General features: G+C 39.0%; 1 protein-coding gene across 14 annotated transcripts in view; it reads left to right on the top strand.

Moving 5' to 3' along the window:
- The window catches only part of EML4 (EMAP like 4), a 158,222-nt gene extending 140,301 nt beyond the window's left edge, over positions 1 to 17,921 (top strand). For all 14 annotated transcript variants that reach the window (XM_035564382.2, XM_035564365.2, XM_050709360.1 and 11 more), the window contains 6 exons: positions 3,735 to 3,823; positions 5,061 to 5,158; positions 9,684 to 9,771; positions 11,089 to 11,187; positions 14,415 to 14,545; positions 15,078 to 17,921. In XM_035564382.2, the coding sequence (XP_035420275.1) occupies positions 3,735 to 3,823; positions 5,061 to 5,158; positions 9,684 to 9,771; positions 11,089 to 11,187; positions 14,415 to 14,545; positions 15,078 to 15,542 (970 nt within the window). In that variant the 3' untranslated portion in view covers positions 15,543 to 17,921. The remainder of the gene's footprint in view (positions 1 to 3,734; positions 3,824 to 5,060; positions 5,159 to 9,683; positions 9,772 to 11,088; positions 11,188 to 14,414; positions 14,546 to 15,077) is intronic.
- Positions 17,922 to 19,344: the final 1,423 nt, after the last annotated feature.

Here is a 19,344-nt window from a genome sequence, read left to right as displayed (position 1 = left end):
ACTGATATTTTTTGTGGAACCTGCTGTTTGCTGGAAGAGCAGATCTGATAAAGCAAAATAGGCTGGCAATTGAAAATCATTTCAGAAAAATTTTTTTCAAGGCATTTTCAGATAATTTTGCCATGCTGTCAGTGGTATTATTTGCTGGGAAGTAGATCTTCCTGTGACTAATGCAGAATATTCTGAGTGCTATTGATATAACTGCTCAAAAGCACAGCAGAAGGAAAAGGCTAGCAAGATTCTTGCAAAAATACTAACATTATTAAAAAAAACTGAAGGGTGGGGAGCAATACTAGTATAAGCCAGAGCTCCAAGGAGGTAAATAAGTCAGTAGAGTTACTCAGATTTAAACCAGTTCAGCATCTGTGGCAGTAAGACGAATCCCAAACATGCCAGGGAACAGTCCGACCAACAGATGGGTTGGTTTGTTCATTTGTACATCCAGCACTCTGCTTTTATACCTTATAGGTTCAACATTCATTATTACCTAAAAGTTGTGGAAATTTCAAGTCCTAGTGAAAAAACATATCACTATTTTGGAGTACTGTTTCCCTGGTGATTTCATCAGACAAATTCTGTATTCACAGATATAAATTATCAGTAATAAATGTCTGTGTAATGGGTCTGAATTTGCTTTCCAAAAGTTGTTTACAGGATTTTTGTTTCTAAATAAATAATTTATTTTTCAGATAAGTTATTTTAAAAAAAGAATAGGAAGACAAGAAACAGGTGAAAATGGTGAAAGTTCAGTTTTGTTTATTTTAATTCAGAAGTCAAGTATGTCATTTTCAGTAATAATGGTGAGAAAATCAATACAAATCAGAAAAAGTAAAAGAGCTGCTATTTTTACAGCACTATTCAACTGCTTATTTTGTCCAGTCTGCAGATCAGGAGTTAGGAGAGTTAGGAGAGATCTGCCAAGCTTTGCAGATCCCAGCCAGGTGTGGCATTTCCAGGGTTGGCTGCTGTTTGCATTTTGCATACCTTTCATTCTGGGAAGAAGATCCTCTCCCAAAACACACTCTGAAGGTGGACTGCAACTGTGGGAGATAAGGGCACGTGTGGAGTATGCCAGTGAACGGCTGTAGCTGCTAGACTGGAGACAGCTTTCATTGAGATGGGCTTTCTTGTTGGCAATTACAAAATTTGCCACGGCTTTGGGAGAGTTTGGGTGATTGAAGGGAGCATGTCTGATTCCAGATGGTGGAGGAACCAAGAAACAGCTGAACTAGATGTGACCAGCACTTCCTTTCCTAAATTAATATCAAAATTGTCACGGTGCACTGACTGTTTCCACGGTCAGCTAAGACTGTTCTTAGTATCTTTTGTTCAGAATAAACTTTGGAGGAGGACCAGTGTGATGAAATACTTTCTTTTATTGCCCAATGGAATTCTGCGTGCTATCTTAAGACCCTCAGAAACTCTGTGTTTGATACCACCTGTGTGCTTTCAGTACATTGTTTTTTTTTTGCATGCTTTTCCAAGCTTTGGAATTTCATTTTGCGTAAGAAACGTGTTCACTGGAGGATTACCTGGCTCAGGTAACAACCTCAAGAATCTAAAGAGCCAGGCCTACAGCCAGCATTGAGAGGCATGTCCCTGGTGCAGCGTCATCACTGTCCTCATTGGACAGCGTGGCATGGGAAGAAGAGGTACCCGTTCACTTTGTGGAAGAAGGCAGCTTTTGGTTATTGCCTTGTTCATAATCAGTTTTTATCACCAGGCACCACAATTACAATGCTCAAAAGAAATAAACAGGCATCATGCTCTTGAGTCTTGCCAGACAGGCAGATTTACCATACAGTGCCAAAGCTTTCTGGTAGAGCAAAAGGTCTTCTACCTACCGCTCTGCTGTCTATGCACAAAAGGTGTGTTGCCCACCTGGGCTGAAGCAGTAAGGAGTCTCCATGCTGTGTTGGGTGCCGGAAAAAAAAGTCACAATGGGGCAGCAGTGCAGTGGCTGTGGGCCAGCTTCTAGCGTTACTTGAGAAACAGATGCCGTCAGTTCAGTGATGCCTTCATGTGCATTCTTCGCAGTTCTGTTGTCCTGTCAGGATGTAACTCCAGAGCAGTTTTGCTCTCGTGGAGTGATTAATTTTGTCCCAGTGGCAGCAACCTATATGGCATAGGTACGCTTCTCTCTCTTTCTCCATGCCAAACCGTTTTTGTGTTGATTTTTGTTTTTCAATATCTACATGGTTATCAGACGGGTATAAGAGAAATAACATTTTACTGAAACACTTGGCAGGGACAAAGAGGCAGATTTAAACTGAATGGCAACTTGCAACTTCTAATGCATTCAGATAACCTGCAAAGCTTTAGTGTATAGATTGGAAGAAATCAAAAGTCTGCATTTTGGAGTACAGCAGAGAAACACTGAGTGTGGTTTCTGCTGCTGTCCGTTGAGAACATATGAGCTGTTTTCCACTGGCTCCATCTGTCTTGCATGTAGATTGCTCAACAGTGAGTGCCAGGTGGGGCTGTTTTTTAATGTGCATGTTATTTATTTTACTTCTTTCATGTGTTTCTCTAACCACAAGCTGGGTTTAAGCCATTGGGAGCAGGCCACTTTCATATACCAGGCTGCCAGGCACTGGGTCAGCACGACCTGGAACCTCATCTCCATCCATAGAAAACACCAATGTGTGCTGCTGCTCCTGGGGGTTTATTTTAGCTATATACATTTCTGTTGTATTAGATAGTCCTAGCTTTTGCAATATGTTTGTTCCCTTGAGTTTACTATTAGGTATCTGTGTTAGATGGTGGGTGGAATTGGCTGACTCATATCCACAGTCTGAGCTTGCTGTTTGCTGCTGGGTACAGAAACCTGGCCATCATGTTCTTCAGCAGTACTGAGATACAAAGTCTGAAGCACAGAAATTAATCTCTGAAGACAGCTGTAATGTATTTAGCCATGTTGACTTCTTAGGCTTTTGTGACATACATGTCACAGTGTATGTCATACACAGCAGGACAGTGGCCTGGTCCCAACAGCTTTATATATACCCCTTTTTTTTTTTTTAATTAAATTTCATTGCCTTTGTCTTGGTAATATTTGCTGTATTTTTAGGAGTTAGTTTGCAAAAAGCTCTGGTTCTGCTGATCTTCCCTAGTTTGCTGTCAGTGGCCATTTCAGTGTACAGACCACTAGGCTTTTGTGAGCATCTATGAGTTTTTCACCTGTGCCTCACAACTAATACTGCAGGATAAAAGTTACTGCTAAATAATAAATAATACCAGTTAGAATAGGTTCTGTGTTTTGAATGAGTATGGAAATGTTTTCCATCCCCTCCTACTGTGTATTTTTGTTTTTAACTTTGCTTTATAAAAGTCAAAATATAAGTTTTTAAATCAAAGCTATTCTTCAAAATGGGGAAGAAGTAGTAGATTCAAAATTCAGCTGTAGCTTTAGGGCTTCAAGATGAGAAGATGCTGTCATGTTAGTTATCTGGTGCCACATATATCATCCAGGAGATATTTTGGTTATTACTACAATGTTCAAGGGAGACAAAAAAATCTGCTGCATTTAAAATCTTTTATATATTTTTAACTGCAACTTGTATTGTGTTGAAAACCAGAAAAGCATTCTATTAAAAACAGATTTTCACTGTGCTGCCCTTAAGGGCTAGCATGAGAAGATGAAGCAAATCAGTGATTATTGCTCTTTTGCTTTCTCTCTCTTTTTTTTTTCTTCCTCATGGAAGTGATACTCACTGAAATTCTCCTCTCTCCAGGTGGTTTGTTTTGGATGCAGAAACGAGGGATTTGGTTTCAATACACACTGATGGCAATGAGCAGCTCTCAGTGATGCGCTACTCAGTAGGTAGGCAGACTTGTACATTCAGAATAATTGCATGTTTTAGTTTCTGATGAATGTCTGTTCTGTTAAGCTGTGTTAAACTATTCCCCAGTCACTAGAAAAGACAGAGCTTTGGAAAGACTGCTTTATCAGATACTTAATACCTCAATAATAACAATAATAATACCTGAATACTTGACAGCAGATTTGGTTTTTGTATGCAAAATCTTGGAGTTTTTGTAGTTTCCTCTCCTAGCCTTTCCTTCATGTTGATCTGTGCTGTCATAATACATTAGCTTTGCTCCCAGAAAAATTAAAAATTCTCAATTAAAATAGTTGGCAGGTTAACAGAAAAGGAAAAGCTGTTAATAACCTGTCTACCCAGATAGTCTGTAAATAGCTTAGCATTTTAGTAATATATTAATAAACTTTGTAGTTAAGTTTTCAAGTTTATTAATACAAGACCGTAAAAATAAGTGTAGGTCTGTCTGAAACAGAGCTGTTTAAGTACTTGCTATGGGATTACATAGACACCAAGTCAGTACTGGGTCTCCTCTTTAGAGGTGACATGACAGATCCGCAGAGGCTGAATCCTCTCTGTTAAAACTGGATAGAAGAATCTCGTAAATCTGTTTCTTGTTTGCTTTTGGATAACGTGCAATGTCAGTGAGTAAAATGCTCCTCTGCTGCTGCCACATCTGCTAAACACAGCAATTTATTTCAAAGCATTGTTGTTCATTGACACTACGGTGACTCAAGGCAACTCTCAACCATGTATTTTTTTGTTTTAAATTGAGATAATACAGGTTAGAAAACCGCTTATAATATTTGAATGATCCACTTATTCTTTACAGCTTATTTAGTACAGATTTATATGCAATCTGCCCTCTACCATGCCCCCAGAAATCCTGTAGCTCCAGAATAAATACTGTTCTGAGTTTTTTGTAATACAGAAAACGCAAGCCTGCTTGCTATCAACAATTTCCAGAAATCCAGTGCAGTCTGAGGATTTTTACCATGTCCATTGGGCATTTACTTAAAAAGAGGAGAGGTGAAAGAACTTGCCCAAAAAACTTAGCTACAAAGTAGACAGATACTGACTGAAAACCAATATAATGTAAACAGTTACATGTCATTAAATACAATTTGTAAGCAATAGCTTAAATGAGGATATTGGTTTAGTGATAAATCTGAAATCATTAAAATTTGGAAAATAAACATTCTGTTAATTTATATCAAATATTCTGATTTTCTGTTGTAGATGGCACCTTACTTGCAGTTGGATCCCATGACAATTTTATTTACCTCTACATAGTAACAGAAAATGGAAGAAAATACAGCAGATACGGAAAATGCACTGTAAGTTTTGGAGCAAATATAATCAGCAGTTATTGCATTTTGATGTTATGCATACACTAAGATGTTAAGCAGTGTAACAGAGAAAATGTATCTTGTTAGGTTGATATTTTGCCATTTTTAGTTTTGGTTATACGTTTTATGTCTTTTTCAGCATTTGGTTGATTTTAAACTGCAACCTAATGTGTACTGTGACTGTTGGTTGCCAGGTGAACATTTTTTCATTACATATGAATAATTTCTCAGACTATTAACTGTTCTCTGAAATGGAAAATTAACAGTAAGATGCAGAAGTGTCTTGTATCTGGATGCTGAAAATCTTTTTGGGAAAATATTACACTTGTTTGCAGATATTTTTGCACTACTGATACAGTACTTTTTGGACCAACATAGCATTAGATGATGGAATTTCATTAGAATATACAATTTTGGAGGTTGCAAATATGTACTGTTTTCAGTTGCAATTTTTATTACAGCATTTGAAATAATACCAATAAATTTCTGGTCTGGAGTAAATAAGTGTGTTTTGCAAATAGTGGAGTTAATTTTAGAGCTCACATTTACATGATGTGTAAAATGCTCTTTGCTAAAATGATCTGTTCAAAAAGGACATACATTTTTCATTTTGTTTTTAGTTGTCTAACACCCTGGCCTTAAGTCCAGCTATCCCTCTAGGTTAGAGGGAACATGTACATAATGAACATCTGAACTTCAGAGGGATTTGCAAATGACATTACAAGAATAGGTTCACGTATCAAATGTGGTATTTTTAAGAATACGTCTCCTGCTGAAAACAGTTTTCATGTGTTTATAATCAATTGCATTCCTTTAGTTTTAAAAATAGGAGAACTTGGTTAATTTGGAAGTGGAGGTGAGGGGACCATAAGCCTCATTTGTGATCTGTAATATATTTTTTCTTCTCAATCTTTGATACAAGATTTGCAGCGGAACTTGTCAGGGAGGAAGTGAACAGGCATTAGGAGGTCCTGTAGTGCCATGTGTGGTATCTTTGAGAGATTTCTTATTTTCGGGGCACTTGGCTGAGGATACTCCACACTATCCAATGCTACTTGAGCATTGGGCGTGCTGGGGACTCCTTGATGGCAGAGTTGTGGTATGGGGCAAGCCAGGATGGTGACAGCTGGCTACATCCCAGCACAGCATTTCACCCCATAACTTATTTTTCAACCACGAAAGATAAAATCACTCTAATCTTAAAATATGTAATATCTAGCTTGCTATGTACTTCAGGATCCCTGAATTCTTTGAAGAAGTATGAGATCATGTATTTCTGTATATCCTATGTATTGCATTCAAGAGAGAGCATATTATAATATTGTAAACTGATGCTTGGGTCCCTTGCCCCTGTGTTGCAGGACAGTGTTTCAGAGAACAATTAGTTTGCAGATAATAGCACTGTATTAAAACAGTAAATGTGTGAATAATAAGTGGTCTCATAATTCTAAACCAGCTAATAGCTGGGAATATTGATCAACAGCCAGTTTTCAGTGCACAGAGGATGGTGAAGCTGTGCTGATTTATACCCCTCTGAAAAGTATTCCTCTTCTTCCTTATCCTTTTCTTTCTCATGCACCCTAAGACATTCTCCAGTATGCAGCCTCTTACCAAGCATCTACATGTCTGTCTGTCGGTCGCTCTACGTTGGCAGCGAAGGGGGTTTGTAAAAATTGGGATGGGAGAAACATGCATTGATATACTCAGACAGAAGGGTTAACGCTTCAAAGCAGATTTCTGTTAACCTTTTTTTTCATTCTGAACGACAGCGTGTAGAAGCCAAAATTAGCAGACTGCTTTCTGTCAGGGCTGAGCTCCTCTGGCCCTTGCAGCCTGCACAGACCAACTGACTGTGCGGCGAGGCTGCCGATCAGGTTTCACTCACCCTCTGCTGCCTGCCGGCACGCTGACGGACCGAAACTGGCTTGATGTGAAGCAGGGAGGCACCTAGGCGTGCTTGGGACCTGGAGCTCTCCTGGCCCGGGCCTGGGCGCTGGCGCCGCGCCATCTTGGCGTTCCTCTGTCATCCAGTAGCCTCGCGAGTGACCTCCAAGTAGTATGACTCAGTCCTCCTGCTAGTCAACTTCTGGTTGTTTCTTCCAAGCTGAAAACATTGTTTAAATACTTTGAGAAGGATTTTATCTACTGAACCAACATCAGCTTGTGTATAAGGGCTATATTCCCGCTGTTACATTTAAATCCCCTTTCAGTCACGGTGAGGCTTCCTGGGGCTCCTGGAGAGGCAAGGCCCTGACCCGTGAGCGTGTCTCTGCAGCGAGGGGTGGTGGTGGTTGTGATCAGAAGGAATTTCAGATTAGCTGTAACAACCACTTCGGCTTGTGCAGCTGTTTTTCGAGGGCTCCAGCTATGCAGACAGCAATGTGAAGGTATGGGCTAGGTTATGAACTTCCTACGTGTCAGCAGTTCAAGGGTAGCCAGCACTGTTTCTGTTTGCTTTACATCAGAGATATGTTAGCAAAGGAAAAGCAAGTGCTCAGCATTTACCAAGAGGGCTGGGGGGTGAAAACCACATGGGCTGCAAATATCTGATACATGAGGCTTAACCTGAATAAGTTGTGTGCCCATCCCATAGGCTGTGGCCATTTCGACCCTTGTACCACTTGAGCCTGAAACAGATAAACATTACCAATGGAGGAGAGGGTTTCCATGTGACCAAATACTTTTACTCACCAGCGATAATGGAATTATGTTCATTGTACATAAAGGTACAGAAAAGGAGAGAGTAAAACATTGTTTTATCAGTGGTGGCTACTGAAGAAGCATTTTCATAGACAATGGGATTGTCCTTCTTTATAACAGGGACAATGTTATGTTCCGACTCATCATTTAGCGATTGCATGCTGGAAGGGATTTTCCAGCATGGAGCCCCCCGGCCAATTGCTTTGTTCACTCCCCCACCGCCCCTAGGAATTTTAACAGCTGCCAAATGTCTGGCAGGATTTAGTAAATGACTGACCAATTCTTTTCCGTGTTGGAGTTAGCTTGCAAATTTGAAAGCCTGGAAAATAGGGAGGGGGGGAAGAATCCTAGCCAATAGTTCATTTATTTATTTTCAAAATACCAAGTTTGCCTGTTGATATCATATATCCTACCTATGACTGCAAAGCATTTATGTCAATACACAGTTCCTCTGCTTGAGGCAGACTGGTTCATAAGTAAGTAAATCTTAAAGGCTAGCTTTTCTCCTAAATATTTTTGGAGTATCTCACAGAGGACCTGGTGACAGGGAGACAGGGTCGGATGTATTTCCATGTCTAACTCTGGGAGCAGTCAGCATCTCCTGCACTTTGCTGTAGAAAAGGCTGGCAAGGCAGCTGGACCAGCCTGTGTCCTGTGTGATGCCCATCACGGCAGGGGCAGGCAGGGCCAATAGCCTTGGGGGGAGTGGAGGGACAGTGTCTTCCTAACGCCCACCGGGAGAGGAAGGGAGTTGAATTGGCAGCTGTCAGTCATGGAGATGGCATGTTGTTGCCCAGCAGATTGGCAGGGAAAAGGAAAATGAATGGTCTTGCCTGGAGAAGAGGAGCAATAAAAAGAAATGGAAAGATGGAAGAAGAGTGAAATGGATGTCCAATTTCATTTCCTATCCATCCCTCTATAAATAACTAACTCATTCCTAGCCTTTAGAAACATGCAGCTTCTCTGGAGGCTCCCATGTCTTTATTATTACTATTGCTACTACCAGCAAAAGAACTAATGCACAGGAAAAGCATGCTATCCAGATGCATTTAGCTTCTGCAGAAACTAAGATGGGTATTTAGCACTCCATGTGGTATTGGTGGTGATAGCTATGCAATCAGGCCAAAGTGTTTTGATTATTATATAGGTGACCCTGTGCCTATATGTAGGACTCCTCTTGAAACTGGCGTTAACATGCACGCAGTGTAAGACACAGAAGCTGTCAAAAAGCTTATAAAGGTGTTCTTGTAACACTGGACCTTGGTCTTGCAGTTTTGCATGGTGGTTATTAATCAATGTATCCTAAGCTTGTAGGATAAGCAAAGAAATAACCGGAATGTGGATGCATTTATTTGAAATTGTTTTGAATTTATAGAGGAATAAAATGTAGTCCTGTGCATCACTTTTCTGGCGGGAATCAAAAAATGATTCTTTGCAAGTTTACTTGCCTTTCTCTATGAGCTGCAGCGTATACTTTCTTAATGCAAATACAAACATGAGGTCATCAGTATTTTAACAGTGTACCTTCTCAGAGTAAATCATACTGTGGCCCAAGAGGGATGACAGTGTTTACAAGTGAGGAATCTGCCGTGCCATGAGAGAGGCAGGGTGCCCAGCCTGCGTTTGTTTAGCTCTTAGCAAGCATGGCACTCGGTAGTAAGCAGCCTTTAAAGGAGTGCGAGTGAATTGTGGCAGACAGGGGGGTGGCTGGGAAGGTGTTTTTTTCCTGTTAACCATCCCATCTGTGGATGCAACTGCTGTTGCTGTTTTATTTAAAATATGTTTCACATTGATGTTACTCATTCTTCTTTAGGGACATTCCAGCTATATTACACACCTTGATTGGTCCCCAGACAACAAGTATATAATGTCAAACTCAGGAGACTATGAAATACTATACTGTAAGTATGACATCAAATGTACTGGAAACAGAAATATGTATTACTTATCACAATATTTAAAAGAAGGTGTTCGATCAAGACTGTGCAAAATTCTCCCTGACAAAGGAACTAATTCGAACTTTTGTAACCTGATATCTTGATGTTATTCAGAGCTGTGTATTACCTAATGGCAATGCCAAATATAGCTTACTTCTTTACAAGGTCATAAATCAGGTTAACAGCTTAGAATTTACAGAGCAAGTGGCACTACGTTTTGATGTTGGCCCAAGGCTCCGTAGATTGAAAATAATATATACAGTTGTCTAATTAGTGTCAACAGTACCAGTTATTTGGGGGGAATAAAATCAGCAGGTCTGTGCCACTGTTCTGTTCTGTTGTTGTTTTTTTTTGTGTGTGTGTTTTCCTTTTGTGTGTGTGTTTTGTTTTTTTTTAAACTTGATCTTGGCTGGTGATGTTGAAAACTGAGCGAAGCAATGATACTACTTCAGTGAGTTAGTGGTAATAGTGTTTTCATGTTTGTCTTTTTAATATATGAAAAGGTGAATTTAATATATAGTAGTTACATCACAAGTTCAACTTACATAGTGCATATCAGTCTAGTTTTAAACTATTTTTTATATTCTTTATATGGTTTTAACTAGAACAAAAGGATTGTAGTTCTTTTCCTGTAACAGGCAAGAAGAGCCAGCAGTTTAAATGTCTGGCTCCTTAACATGTTCTTTCTGCCTGTCACTGCTTCGGTTTCAAATCTGGATAGTGGCAGTATCTGAATGTACCAAAAGAAAGTGTTGGTGATCATAACCACCTGTACAGGCAAGTGAAGAGTGACCCATTAGTATTGGGCTAGTTTGTTGAAAGATAGACTTTCTTTTGGGAAACAATCTTTCCTTTCCTAGTTAAAGTTGAAAAGCTGTCCAAGACTCCTCTGGCAGCAGTTTCTATCTGTTTTAAAAGCAGAGTTTCCTGAATGCTTGATTGAATTTTAGCACATCCGTGAAGCTATACTGAGCGTAGACATTCTGCTATTACAGAATTTATTAAGGCATTTTGTACAGTAGGGAACCCAAACTGCAGGGAAATGTTTCTGAGGTACACTGATCTGAAAAGGGAAATGAGAAGTAAATGTGGCTTTTAGATACTGAGCAAAGCTTCAGATGTCTGGCATAATGATAATGCCGTGTCTTTGCCTCTACATTGCAATTCCAGGTTGGTTTTAAGATCCATTTTGCTACTACCTCCATTAGTTTTAGCATCTTCAAAGACCACATGTATAAATCTAAAGTCATGTGCCATAACTCATCATTCACTTTTTTACAGGGGACATTCCAAGTGGCTGCAAGCTAATCAGGAATCGTTCTGACTGTAAGGATATAGATTGGACGACATACACTTGTGTGCTAGGCTTTCAAGTGTTTGGTAAGCACCATTTAACCTTCTTTTAAGCTATTCATTCACATTGTGCTTTCTGGCATGGAGGAGACAGCCCAAAGAGATGACCACAGTACTTATCTGTGATACAGAGCAGTGGATGCTCTACAGACAGTGTATAATTGATTTATATTTAATCTTGAAGTGTAGATTTGATTTTTCTGCTATCATTTTAGGCTACCAGTTTGGGGGACTTTGAACTAAAAAGCTGGTATTTTAAAGTGCTCATATGGTACAGGTACATTGATCTTTCTGTACGTTGATTTGGGATAGAAACAAGACAATGCAAGTATAAGTTATAGGTTGTGACTTAAAATCATGACAGCACTTTGATAGTTGAATGAATAATACACACTGCTTCTAAAGAGTAAAAATGCTCTGAAGATATAACAGATTCTTTACCTAGTGGTTCATTTTTAACATGTAAAGAAAAAAAAATTACGAAGCTCACAGATCTGATTTCAATAGTGCAGTTTGAGACTGTGGCCAAACAGTTCAAGCAGCTTTTGCTGATGGTAGCTCTTGCAGCTTTCTGGAGCTGAATACTTTCTGGAGCTTAGTGTTGTTTTGATGAAAATACTGGTTCCCATTAGCCTGAGAACTGTGCACCGGGTTGTATATGTGCTTGTTTTTAGTCAGCCTGTCTGTGACATCAAGAGTGGACGGCTGTTTTTCAAATGTTTTGCATTTTCTTTGCTGCTGTGGAGGTACAACTGAAATAATAGTGTAACACAAACGCCTTTTCTAAGTGGAATATCAGATGATTCGGGCAACAATAAAATGAAAATCCAAGCTCTCTGTTCCACGTTAATGTGACCTTTTTCTCTAGAAGCAATGTAAATGCTTTGTAAGGCAAATATACCAAATGTTCCTTCAGGCATAGCCTGGGATCTGATACCATTTTACATTTTATGCAGAGTACTTATATCTACCAGAAATTCAGAGGTAGTAGAAGGTGGCTGTGTTGCTATTGAAATTATACCACTACATTTGCTGGTACAAGAGAGAGAATAAGGGGAGCAGCTGAGTCCCAGCACTTTCCCAGAAGCATCCTTCACTCCTGACCTAAGGAGACAAGGTGTGGGAGTGCAGAAGGAATTCAGTTTCACATCTGAGTCATTGACTTATTCTCTTTAATAGCTATTGGATAGAAGCTGTTGGTGACTGGAGCCAGGCTGGAGATGAGCAGCTCTCATAATCACCATTTTGAGAAGCCTTTTTACTTTTTGTTTTAAAAGAGTGGATAAGTCTGCAGATCCTGTTTGCATTCCTTTCTGGATTAATCTGAACTCTAACCTAACTCTGGATTAAGTTTAATTAGTCTCAAGTGCACTAAAAATCTTCAAAGTGTCAATGGAGCTGGGAATGAAGTAGGTTAATGTGATGTTATTTTGGGGAAGAACAGAATATATTTAAACTTCCTAGCCAAGATTCATCGTGCTTTAATTTTATATTGTCTGGTGGTCTGACACCCTTTACAGAATTGTAAAATTATGGATTGGTGCCAGACAAAGACAAGTATTTTCCCATTAGATCAGACAGTGCAGCTAAGTCAAGCTAGCAGATATTTGGTGCCTGAAGGTGAAGTCTGCCTTGACCCCAGGGTGAGCTGGCTCAGCAACCCAACAAAGCCATGGGCTGCTCACTGATGTTCAGGAGAGAAGGTTATGTTTATGGGGTTTTGGTTTTCAGGGTTATGTGTTCTACTGATTCAGCTCTGTGGCAGTATATCTGTAAGCACCAACATTGCACTGTTGTCAGCAGAAGGAAAGAGGATGGAAGAGCGTGGTGGGGATGAGAATAGCTGTCAGTATTACTGCAGTGGCGTAGTGGTATCATCATTTTGCACCCCTAACACTTGAAGTCACTCCCTTGTTTACTGCACATTTTCCACACTTTTCTCTGAGCAGATTCTTTTGAGGGGCTTACTGCTGGGTAGCTGAATATCTTGAATATTAGTCTTTTTAATCTTACATTAAAAAGAAGAGGAAATAGCATAGCTTTTTGGCACAGCTGCCAAAGGTGCTAGCTGAAACTTCAGGAAACTAATTTGAAGTTAATTTATTACTCACGTCTGATGACAGTGTTTTAAAGAGGAATGCAGGAGAAAGAAGAATTCATTCATTTTGAGCTACTTGAAAATGAAAGAAAATGAAGGAGTTTGAAAAAGATAAGGCAGTGCTATGCTGGGAGCTTGTACTGTAGAAAATAGTCAACAGCATGTGTTTTTTATTCTACCAAAGCCAGTGACTGTAAGGGAAGAAGAAATTTTCATATCTCATGATGGACATCCCTCTCAGTCAATCAGACACATTTTTTTTTAATTGGGGGGGTGGGGGGGGGAATTGAAGGGAACAATTCCTCATAACTCCCTGATTAATCAAAAAAACTTAGTCTGAGCTATAAAATCTGGCATCTTCGGCATATATTATTATCTTATAATACCTTGTTTATCTTTTATTCAGCCTTTCTCACAGATGTGAATCACCAGTTTTGTAATGGGAATCTCTGAGGCTCTGAGGTTTTTATTTTTTGTTAAAACTACAGCATCCCCCATCCCCAAATTATTCAGGGCTGTTCATCCAAGCAATATTGTTATTCTTTTGTCTAGACATACCAGTCTCTCTCTCTCTCTCTCCCTCTCTCTCTCTCTCTCTCTCTTTTTTAAGTTAAAGGCATACTGAATTGTACTTAAGCACTTGACAGCACTTTCATCTATGAAAGTTGTACAGGCTAGGTTTCTGTCCAGAGTATCATCAATCATCTCCTTTGAATCATGCAAATATTAAAAATTGCTCCAGATTTCACATAAACAAACAATGAAATACTTCTGCATGATGTACAGTACCTTGGCTTGTTCCATGCTTCAACATCAGTCTTGCTTTTAAAATGCTCATGCATGAGTCCAAGTGTTAATTTAACAGTTACCAGTTAAAATAAGCCTTAAGCAAGACCGAGGTTTTTAACAGGAAAAGTTGCAAGCCCAAGAGGCTATCCTGGCCAAGGCTGAGGGTTTGGGAGGACAGGGACTGAGGAAACAGCGTTAGACGGGTAAATTACTGCAACATTTAATTCAACACCTGTTCCGTTTTCCAACTGTTTACCTTTTGTTATGCTTGTCTGTCACAGCTTTATAGATTTTACTTTTGTTTAAGGATTCTTTTAAATAGTTTTTAAAACTACCATCACTAAATGTCTGCTCTGCTCTCTCGTAGGAGTTTGGCCTGAGGGATCAGATGGGACAGACATAAATGCCCTTGTCAGATCCCATAACCGAAAAGTGATAGCAGTTGCTGATGACTTTTGTAAGGTCCATCTCTTTCAGTATCCCTGTTCCAAGCCAAAGGTAAGTCTAGACCAGACTGGTCTATGTGCATGTTTGCGTTGAGGGAAGTTTTCCTTGCCAAGACACATGTTGTCAGTCCAGTTGTTTTAGAACCTGGCAGCCAAATTTGTAAGAAAAGTACTCAAGACAAAAACATGTTTTTCCCAATTAAGTTAATATATAGTATATAATATTATTTGAAAACATTATATATATGTATTTACATAATATTTATGTATTATGTGAAAAAGTATTTATATTTATACAAAAGTGACGTAACAATAGTCATCCCTAAGTTCTGGAGGAGATGTTTGACACTTTCCTTTGGCTGGCCTTAGTGTTAAATCCTTTACTTTTCACATAAAGATCTAAATCTGTCCCAAGTTATAAGCCTTAAGAAGAGAAGAGAAAATGTGTTGTGGGGGGAAGTTGGTACTCCTGCGTGACTAAGGGGCTCTTTTGAAGGGCTGAACAAACATACTAGTTTTAGATTTCCGTAGCCTGTGCTCTTCTGCTTAAGATTGTGATTTTTCTTTCCTGCTTATTTCAATAGGCCCCAAGTCACAAATACAGCGCTCACAGTAGTCATGTGACAAACGTCAGCTTTACCCATAGCGATGGTCACTTGATCTCAACTGGAGGGAAAGACATGAGTATTATTCAATGGAAACTCGTGGAGAAGGTAACTCTACCACAAAATGACATTGTCGTAGACATCGGTGCAACCAAAGTGCCCATCCCTGCCAGTGAAAACGCTGTACAGTCTCCCGCACCTCTCCCACAACCTTTTAGTGAAATGAACCAAAACGAAAGTGCAACTGGCAGCTCTCCAGCTTCCTTGGAGAGCAACTTGGAGCAGTCCGCGGAGGCCAGCGAGGAGCAAAGCGAGGAGCAAAGTGACGGGAGTAGCCTGGATCCTGCCGAGCCGGGCTACGAGGAGCCCTCCAACGAAACAAGCGAGGAGCACAGCGAGTCCACGGTCACTGAAGAGCAGCAAGATAACTCGCCGGTGTCGTAATGCTCCCAGCTCAGACCGTTGTTATTTTCCCTTGGTGTGCGTGCTTTCATTACAGGGTGAGGGTTCAAATAAGGAAAAGTAGCTGAGATTGGTGACCACTCCAGCTTTTGAGTTTTGGTGAGATTTTTAGTCTGAACTTCAGTTCAATATGTGGAACCATCCCAAGGGCCTGGCTTTGATGGTTTGTGTCATGATATGGTCAAAGTTAGTAGTGGACATTATCATAGATCCATTTCAGTACTGAAATTGCTGTGAGGAAGTGGCATGAAACATATACTGGAAAAAAGGTTAGCTCTAAGAATTAGCTGAAATAGACCACCTTACCTATGTGAAAGGGCTTTCTGAAAGAACCGAATAGATGAGGAGCACTGAGCAATTCCAGCTGAGTACCACCATGCTGCTTTTTCCAGGTGCAAAGACAAACAAAAACCAAAAAGTTCTTGGTAGAGCTGTTTTCCTTTGTTTTTTCTTAATGAGAAAAATAGAGGAAAAACAATGCAATGATGCCACATGTATGGCAATGCCTTCTTGATCTAACACATATGCAATTTTCTAACACTACTAATTTTTAGAGGAGTCTGGACATGCTCACAGTTGGTCTGCCCTGGGTGCTGCTAGTTCTAAGGCAAATCCTATCAAGGAACAGTGTCAGCTGTTCCATTTTTACAGGCTATTTAATAACAGACTAACCAAATACTGGTCTGTTTCACTTTTCATGACCAGAAAGTTGATTTAAACAGTAGGATGTAATTCTCTTCAGAGAATTGCTTGCCTAGAGAGTTTGAAACTTAAGAGAGTCTTTACAGTGACTTTGATATGAACGGCAGAGAATGCACGGCAAGAACACAGACTTCAGATGGGCTCCAGAGTTAAACTTTAAGCCTTCAAGCAGAACTTGCTCCATCACTAGTAGGATAAATATAAATACAGTTAACTTAAATTATTAAATTGGTGCTTGGGATTAGTGTATTAAGTTGGTAATTTTTTTCTTAATTTTTAGAGGTAACTCTAAGAATCATTAAACTGCAATCTTTTTTTCCTTTTTTTTCTTATTTTTTTTTCTGACTCCTTTAGCAGTTGTGATATAAGCATACAGTAATTTAGATTATGTGATTTTCTTTTTTTCCCTCCGACTTGCTGATCTATTTTTGTGATTTTTTTTTTCCACCGTTACCCCCACCACAACCTCTCCCTGGGTTGCTCTAAGCCATGCAGCTCTCATGTGGCTATACCTGGCCAGTTACGGGATATCTTGGCATTTGTTATGCATTTGGAAAGTAAATTTTTTTTACGAAGCTTGTCAAATAGCTACAGTTTTTTCTTAAGTGCATACGTTTTCTACTTTAAAAAGATATAGATTTACTGACAGATATCCATTTCCTATGTACTTGTTTATATTTTGATTACATAGAATTTTCTTTTTTAACTTGCTGCATTGTGCTGGTATTTTAGTTCTTAGTTAGATTATCATGTTTAGATACTTTGGATGAGTTCATAAGTCTTAATTGTGCAAGCGTTTACGTGATTGTGCCATTCCAAAGTGCATCAAAACTGTCATTCCCTTACTAGTATCTTCTCAGGAGAAATGCTACAGATCAGGTATTTAGTCATCATTTGGAAAGATAAAAACAAATGGACTCCCAAAGGACATTTAGAACATTTATATATAAAATATATAAATATATATATACACGCATATATATATATATATATAAAATATCCTCTTGTTTACAACAGTTCAAGAAAACCTCAAAGTAGTTCCCTCCGGATGGAGGGAGATATGGATTCCAAGCAACCCATCTGTTTAAACTGTGCTCTGTACATAGTGTTTTACTGGAGAGCTCTAGTATGCCCGACTTGCGAATTTGCCAAATAGCAGCAGTGGAAGATAAAGATCAACTCATCAAAGTGTGTGGTTCCAAATGAGGAATATGCTGTAGGTTTAGAAAATAATCGTAGTAAAGGAAAAAGGATTTTAGAGCTAATGAGGCACAGAGCTCTCTGTCATTTTTATGAACTCCACGTAAGCAACACATTTCATTTGGAACATCTGTCACCTGGGGTTGCCATGTAAAGTGAGAGTTATATAGTTGTGATATTCATGTGTTTGTAGTTCAGAAGACTCTACTAATATGCAAAAAGCCTTACAGCTTTCAATTGCTGGCAACTACTGTTTAACAAATAATTAAATCTGTGATAATGGATGGAAATGGGTGGGATTATGTAACTGTAGATGTTTTAGAAAAATAATTGTGAATGAATTTTGATTAAGAGTGTTTCATGTGAAGATGTTTGAGCCATTTCTATCTATCATGCATTCCTGTCTCAAGGCAGAACATTTTGAAGATTAAAAAATAATAAAATAATCAAAATAAGGTAGTGCAGTGTTTTGTTTTGCCTTGTTTTTCTGTGTTATCCTGGCTCCTTCTGTATGCAAATTGCATGTTGTGATCATGTATGCAATGTCTGGGTCTATGGTGTTAGAAAACAAAGAAAAGAACCTTGTCTAACTTGTGCTTTCTTGATAGGCTCCTGGACTTCATTAAAAAAAAAAAAAAGTTCATTCAGCAACATGAATAAGGCTGACACTCCTAAATATTGTTCTTGTTTACTTTACAAAAGTTATCTGACATTTTCATTTTCCACTGTTGGTTAATAGCCTACTGGCACTACCCTTCTGCAACTAATTGATGGGCATCATGGGATTACAAATAAGTATTTGTCCTGATGTGCGTTGCAATCTACCTTCCTGGGTTCTACTTGCTTCTTTAAGTCATGTGAAAAGTAAAAACATATTTTGGAAACAACATGTTTAAGTATCACGATGCTTCCACATTCCCAATGGTCTCTGTCCAATTGCAGATGTAGAAGGTCACAATATGCTTCAGTTTCTTAATATATTCCTTGTGAAAAATTCTTAGTCTTTTATAAGGCTTTGAATCATCTCCATTGCTTGCAGCTGGTTTCTGTCATTCACTAAAGGAGGGTGGAGTGGAGAAGAAAGAAACCTCCAAGATAGCCAAATACCTTATGTTTATTCTTGCTTAAAAAAATAAAATTAAAAAAAAATAAATCATTGCCACCCCCTGAGTTTGACTGGAAACCTCAATGATGCTTCTTTTCCACCAAATTGTCTTGAGTTTGTTGTTCTGAACTGGAGCAACAGGCAGATATCCTAAGGTCATGCTATGCCGTTTCCATTCTTGCAATATGCATCTATATCAGAATCATGTCATGCAAAGTTTTATTCAGGTTTTACATACAGAGGGGTATGGATGCAATCACATAACTATGTGTTGTCATATTGTTGTCTTTTTCCTTCCATACAAGTTCCACAGTAGTGAGAAAGAAGCTACAACTGTAGATGGGTAATGATGAACCAAGCATTTCTTAGGTTTGATCTTACTGTAATTCTCATTATAAATATCAAGTTCTCGTGTGTTATGTTCCAGCCTCTTGTTTTTTAATCGTCCCAAGAATGCATAGGTTCTGGCTCTAATTTTCTTTGAAAATAGAGCAAAAATTAAGTTTTAATTGTAACATTCATGTTAGCATGCTGCTTAATGTATTTTCTACTTTCTATTTTGCTCCATGAGATAAGTTATGCCCCCTTTTTTCTTTCAGTTCAGTGCAGTATTTCAGTTGAATAATCAGGACAAAAATAAGTAGGAAGTCCTTGTGAAATTTAGCTTGGCTGGGCCAAGCAAACAACAAATTCTCCTTTCTGCTGCCTCATGCCAATGAAATGTTGGTTCCTGGCAATGAAAGGATTAATATTACATGTGATGGATTTTACTTGTGT

This window comes from Cygnus atratus, chromosome 3, assembly GCF_013377495.2.
Source record: "Cygnus atratus isolate AKBS03 ecotype Queensland, Australia chromosome 3, CAtr_DNAZoo_HiC_assembly, whole genome shotgun sequence".
Lineage (NCBI taxonomy): Eukaryota > Metazoa > Chordata > Aves > Anseriformes > Anatidae > Cygnus > Cygnus atratus.
The sequence above is the reverse complement of the archived record's forward strand: the minus strand, read 5'-3'. Positions and strand labels throughout refer to the sequence as shown.